The 6,488-nt window shown below is 32.1% G+C and overlaps 1 protein-coding gene across 1 annotated transcript; it reads left to right on the plus strand.

Moving 5' to 3' along the window:
- Nucleotides 1-776: 776 nt before the first annotated feature.
- LOC125049296 (heterogeneous nuclear ribonucleoprotein F-like) lies at nucleotides 777-6,173 on the plus strand. Its single transcript, XM_047648439.1, has 8 exons — nucleotides 777-1,063; nucleotides 1,169-1,297; nucleotides 1,505-1,669; nucleotides 2,080-2,218; nucleotides 3,451-3,614; nucleotides 4,531-4,643; nucleotides 5,239-5,346; nucleotides 5,980-6,173. Exons 1-8 carry the CDS (start codon nucleotides 946-948, stop codon nucleotides 6,094-6,096), a joined length of 1,053 nt encoding a protein of 350 aa, XP_047504395.1. The 5' UTR covers nucleotides 777-945; the 3' UTR covers nucleotides 6,097-6,173.
- The last annotated feature ends 315 nt before the right edge of the window (nucleotides 6,174-6,488 follow it).

Raw genomic sequence — 6,488 nt, forward strand, 5'->3', positions numbered from 1 at the left:
AAAAAAGAAAAAGAAAAGATAAAATAGAATAAGGAAGGAATCGTATTCTCACTGGGACTGCAGATTCAAAATACTCCACATGCAATTGGTACACGCAGGTTATAAATAAGTATAAAAGTTCTTAAAAGATTAACAAGCCAGCTTTGCTTGATAATCTTCGAATTTAAGAACCAATTCGAAGTTGATTAAAGTAGACTGTAGAATGTATTTTAAATTATATACTCAGTACTGAGTCAATTATTTAACATATTTATAGAATTCGCAGACGTAACAGATTGGATCAAAAGACAATTTTCAAGAATGCAGTCACTATTCGTCATCATAAGATATCTCAAAAATTTGTAATTTTGCGAATTAAAACTACTTCACAAGTTTTCATAATAAATACTAACTGTGTACAATGAGAATGAATGAAATGAAAGAATAGAGCATATTGGTATTTCTGAATTCACGAAACGTTTAGTGACTTTTAAACTTCTTTTTTGCTTGGCCTTGTAGTCTCGATAAATATATATAAATATATAAATGCTCAAAACAATATACAAGATTTTAGGGCACTTCCTCGAATTATTAAAAATATCTTACTGCTCCGTGCTTATACATAATATTCAGTGCTGTGATAAAAAAAAAAACAGTAATTTGCTGTAATTCGTGAAAAAAAAGAATTTAACACCGTTCAGCGACTGAAGAATGAAAGAAGAATCTATTTTAAATTACGTGTGAGGCTATTGTCTATGCTTTAATGTCAATAGTCATAACTCATAAATATAAAATCACAGCTCCCTGTCTATTTCGTTCGTGTTTGTGGAACTCTGAATTAAAAAACAGTTGCAACTTGCATTATAAGCATTTTTAAGAATTTTAAAAGATTATCGTCTCTTTTAATTAAAAATACTCAATTTTATTTTATCGTATTCATTTATTTAAAACTTTTCATAGTGAAACATGTTGGGATCCGGCGATGGAGGTAATATTATCAAATTGCGTGGGTTACCATTCTCCACTACAATCGAAGATGTTTTGGATTTTTTAACTGATGTCAACGTGTTGAACGGAAAAGAAGGTAATTCTATTATTCTTTTGGGTTTTTAATTTAACATATTATTCATATCTTGTTTTATTATTGTTAATCACTGTGTAAGCCACTCCATCCATCCATCATTTACAGGTGTACATTTGACTGAGGTACGACCTGGCCGTCCATCTGGTGAGTGTTTTGTTGAAGTGGAGAGCCAACAAGATGTTGAGGAAGCTTTAAAGAAAGATAAAGAAAATATGGGCAAAAGATACATAGAAGGTAATGTTAAATAAAACTTGGTCTTGAAAGTTTTGTACACTCTATATTCTAAACACAAATGTGTCTCCGTAACTAAAATGGATGCATTATATTAATATAAATTGACCTATTTTATTATTTGTACACAAACAATCTTACAATTTCATTATCATGTGTTAAGCACAAATTTCAATCATTTATAAATCACTTCATTCTTGTTCTTGCTAGTGTTTTCCACTGATCGGCAAGATATGGAATGGGCACTGAATGCCATGAAACAAAGTGAAAATGGATTTGATACACTTCCGATTGTCAATGATGACATGGGTGTTGTTAAGCTGAGAGGCTTACCCTTTGGCTGCTCAAAAGATGAAGTTATACAGTTTTTTAACGGTAAGTATTTGCTCATTAGTATATTATTTTCTGTTGTAGTTTAGTTATATGGTTTTTTTAACCATATACAACTTGATTGTACCTAAACAAATGAACTCTAAACAAAAAAATTCCATTGCAACATAATCTTCATTCTTTGAACAAAATTATTACTGTGTTTTTTGCATTAGAGTTGTAATAACTTTTTAGTTTAGCAACTCTTAAATTCAAATTCTCTTCTTCTTTAGTAAATAATTTTCGATATTATAATCTTTTATGTTGTATAAAAGAATAAGTTTTGTATTTATCAGTTTACGTGATTGGAGAAAGAAGTCATAACACTCATAGTTTGGTGGATAGTAATATTTATTTCGACTTGTCAAAGCAATTGGTACATCTAAGACAATAGTATGTATTTATCGGGTGGGCAGGGATCCAAGTGGCCCCGGAGGGGGTGCACTTACTATCGGACAACACGGGGCGGGCCTCGGGCGAGGCGTATGTTTACTTCGTTGACAAACAGGGTGCTCAAGATGCCCTCAGCAGGGACAGGGAGAAAATAGGACACAGGTGGGGGGAACGTTTTTATATGTGGCCTATTGTTGATATCTGGTGGCATTGCTGGTAAAATGCAATCTTACAAAGTTCTTAATAGGTTGACCCACATATTTTTAGCGTTATATTTTATTTTACTTTTAAAAATGGTAATTTTTACTTACATGGTTAGATCTCTATTTAATTCTTCTCTCATATAGTTTGGTAAACAAAGTACACATATTATTTTGTTAAATTGTCACCTTTATTCTGACAACTGTTTATCTGTTTTAAATTTATAAAATTTTGCAATGTTGCCTCATATCAATAAACATTTACGATGCCACAAATAAAGTAATTTGGTGTAGAGGGTTAAGTATGGGACCTCTACATTTTGGAAATTTAAGATTTATGGTTTTAAATTAAAAATCACTTACAGCAATACATTGTTATCATCTATAAATCATAAATTCCACAATAAAGAGGTTTTATTAAATAATATTTGGGAATTTAGTGAAATAAGGGCTTAATAATTGCACTCCAGAAATGCTAATGATACTTTATTTTATTGTTGTGATCATGCCTTTAAAAAATACTAGTTTCTTATATTAGCTACACTATATCCTATTAGATCGTAGAAAGAAATAAAAACCTATACCATTAAAGAATTTGATATATTATCATCACATATCTTACACCTATAGCCATAATCTTGATATAGTATACTTTAAAACAAATATGTATTAATGAATGTCTGGGTTTCTTATTGGCAATTATAAAATTCAATACACTGTCAAAATATCAGATATTGACAGCTGACAGCTGATATCATATGCAATATGATTTTTTATACAAATTCTTCGCATCTATAATGGAATGACATAGTGACTTTTTTCTTATGGTATGATCATAATAATAAATCTTAAGTTACATTTGTGGGTTGCATTTGATTGGATGTTGAGTTGTCAGAGGGCGTGCGAGGGGCGAGGGGACCGGAGGGGGAAACGGCGGGAAGATTCAAGACAAGGATAGCGATATGTTTATAGGCGACGAGGTCTCCGAAAATGGTGTCGGTGTTTACAGATTAAATATGATGACGTCATATTTTCTTTTCAGAATTCTGAAAGAATTTTCAGAAACATGTTTTTTAATCTGATTTTTGTTTCAAACTTACATATGAAATTTATTATTTTTTTGGATAAATAAATTAATTTAAACGAATATAGTTTGACTTCGTAAATTATATTGATGAAGACTTGGTATTTCAGGTACATAGAAGTGTTTCTGAGTTCGCCTGACGAAGTGAGGGCTTACGCAGCGCGAATCGATAATGGAATGCGATCCAGCCGTGGGTACAGACCGACACCGTATGATAGGAACGAGCGATTTGGTGGGCGCTTTGCTTCGAGGGGAAGAACGGCTTTTGGGAGAGGTTGGTAATTTTTATTATTATTTTATACATACATTTAAATATATTTTAGTAATAAAAGGGAGCGTTCAATTGTTACGTAACAAATTTGGGAGGTGGGGGGGAGGGTTTATTATATAATGTTACTATGCGTTACAGAAGAGGGATGGTGTTTCTGAACTAAGCGATAGGTGACATTATTTTTGATAATATTTACACGATTAAAACAATAACAAACTGTTTAGAGGCTTTTCGGTACATTACCTCACATAATTGTGAGTAAATAGTCACTTGGTGTTCACGTAACGTTAACGAAAACGTAACGTTACACGTTACATGAGGGGAGGGCAGTGTCAAAAATCTTCGAAAATTGCGTTCATTGGTCAAAATTTGATCGTTTAACTAAAATTTTGGTATATAGTATAGTAGTAGTATAGTCCTCGCGTAAACCAAATATGTTGATTTATAAGATACTAATATTGCTATTAAAAAGGACCAACATTATCACTTATTATCTACCTATAAGACAAAGGACCTTAACACACAAGAAACCTGTAAGTGTGTGTTAAGGTCCTTTGTCAGAAATTAGAGAATTATCACTAAATAAATTCAAAGCCGTATATGTATATGTATGTAGCTTTATTGATTAAAGTAAATTATTCAATAAAGCTTTTTATAAATTTGACGATTATTAACATGATCCTAATCCTTGGGATTGATTTGCTCCAGTTGAAACAATTTGTATGACTTAAAGCTTAGCGATTAAAAAGAGTGGCGGAGAGTTTATTGCCAGTTCTTCTTGCCCGCTCTACGCCCTTTATTTGCGAACTGGTGGTAAAAGTAAATTTATAATAATTAATTTAACTTCTTTTTTGACGTTCATAAGTGTACTGGTTTACCTATATGAATAAAGTTATTTTGAGTTTGAATCAATGTTTAGGCGGTAGTGGTGGATATGGTGCGGCCAGAAGTGGGTTGAGACGCAGCAGTGGACTCCACTGCGTGCACATGCGAGGGTTACCCTTTAAGGCCTCACCACAGGATATCGCTTATGTAAGTTATAATTTTTGTGTTGGATAATTGAGAATGATATGCTTCTAAGCATGTGCACAACTTCGTATATTTGTCTACAAATTTCAAGTTTATTCAAAATCAAATTAATACAAAAAACATAGGAATACAGTAAACCCCAAAAAAATCGCCAGAGACAAAACATTAGAAATTGCGTAATACCTAAATTATTATATTATGAAGTATCCTGGTCGCGACAGTATGTATGATAATCTCAAGAAACTATGTACAAAATGTTTAAGTATTTACAGTATTTACGATAGAACCGGACCGTGTTATAGGAAATGGCGTTGTAGGATTATTTGAGAAAAGCCGTTTTTTTTAACAACTCAAAAACTAGGAAGACGAATTTAACAAATTTATTTAGTTAACTATTACACAGGTGCAGTACGAAATATAATAATAAACAAATCATTATGCATTTCACACTACAGAATTATAAATCTCCGCGTTAAACGAGGGACGGAAATCGCGTTATAGGGGGATTACTGTATTTTGTTTTTTTTATCGCTATCCCTAAAATACAAATAATGTTGCCGTAAAAGCATATTATACTTTTTCGTTTATGGTTTTTTAGTTCTTCAAACCAATCCGTCCGGTCAACATCACGATACTCTACGACAGCAGTGGGCGGCCTTCAGGCGAAGCTGATGTGGAATTTGAATGTCATGATGACGCTATGAGGGTGAGCTTTTGCCATTTACAAGGAATCTCGAGCGCTGTCAAAAATGACACAAAACCCGTCTAGAGCGTCAATAAAAAATCTTCAACTTCAGAACTGTCAAAGAATTTTAGCTATATGAAGTTTGATATATTTGACAGCGCTCAAGACGGGATTCTGACTTGAGATAAGATTTAGAATATACCTAATAATGGTTTTATAGGCCTTCATAGATTTCAGTTTAATGTTTTAAACGAATAACTCATAATTCATGGCTCTATGTGTCATAAATTATCTCTATGAAATTTCTTGACAGTTGACATTTGACACGTGTATATTTGACAAAATAGTGTGTATGGCGTAATAATGACGTGTTCCACTAATATCTTAAGTAAAACATCGTATTCTTTAATAAGACATGTCACTACAGGTAGACACAAAAATAATAATAATACACTAAAGCAACGAAAATTCACGTGCATTAACATACTGACAAACATTATAAAAACAGAAAAAAAACATTAATAAACTGATTATAAATAAAGATATTTAAGAAGTTATATTTTACTATTGTATTCATTTATTTGGAATAAAAGATAATAAGAATCTTTAACATTATATTTAATATGAAATAAATATATTAAATTTCCTATACAGGCAATGAGGCGAGACAAAAACAACATGGACCACAGATACATAGAATTGTTTCTGAACTCGTCACCAGGTAGCGGCGGAGGCGCTTTTAAATCTAACCGGAACTTCCGGAACTATTGATTGTCTCTGTATTACGTCCGGCAGTTATGCTCCTAATTTGAATTAATAGTGACGTCACATGAAGGTTTTAATACTATAAAATATTTAACTTGATTTAAAAATATAGTTTTATAATAGTTATTAATACAGATTATATCAGACTGATATCAATATTGCTGTTATATAAAATGGAGGTTGTAAATGACAGACTAATGTCCGGAATATTCAAATACCAATTATAATTGCAATAATACAGATAATTCAATAATCGCCAGTTAAAATTTTTATTTGAATATAGAAACCGGACGTGAAGTCTAGAAAGTAACTAAACCTGTGACGTTACTTCCGATGCAAACATATGTTCCAAATTCAAAAGTTGTCAGGGGCCAACAAGGTTTTGCGACAGGCGGGAC

Source organism: Pieris napi, chromosome 5 (assembly GCF_905475465.1).
Source record: "Pieris napi chromosome 5, ilPieNapi1.2, whole genome shotgun sequence".
Classification (NCBI taxonomy): Eukaryota; Metazoa; Arthropoda; class Insecta; order Lepidoptera; family Pieridae; genus Pieris; species Pieris napi.

What these genes read in the sequence shown, in the direction of transcription:
- LOC125049296 (XM_047648439.1), top strand. Translation starts at nt 946, where the DNA reads ATGTTGGGATCCGGCGATGGAGGTAATATTATCAAATTGCGTGGGTTA. An exon ending in AGTTATACAGTTTTTTAACG is followed by an intron (nt 1,670 to 2,079) that starts GTAAGTATTTGC and finishes TCGGGTGGGCAG; the next exon opens with GGATCCAAGTGGCCCCGGAG. An exon ending in AGGGAGAAAATAGGACACAG is followed by an intron (nt 2,219 to 3,450) that starts GTGGGGGGAACG and finishes TTGGTATTTCAG; the next exon opens with GTACATAGAAGTGTTTCTGA.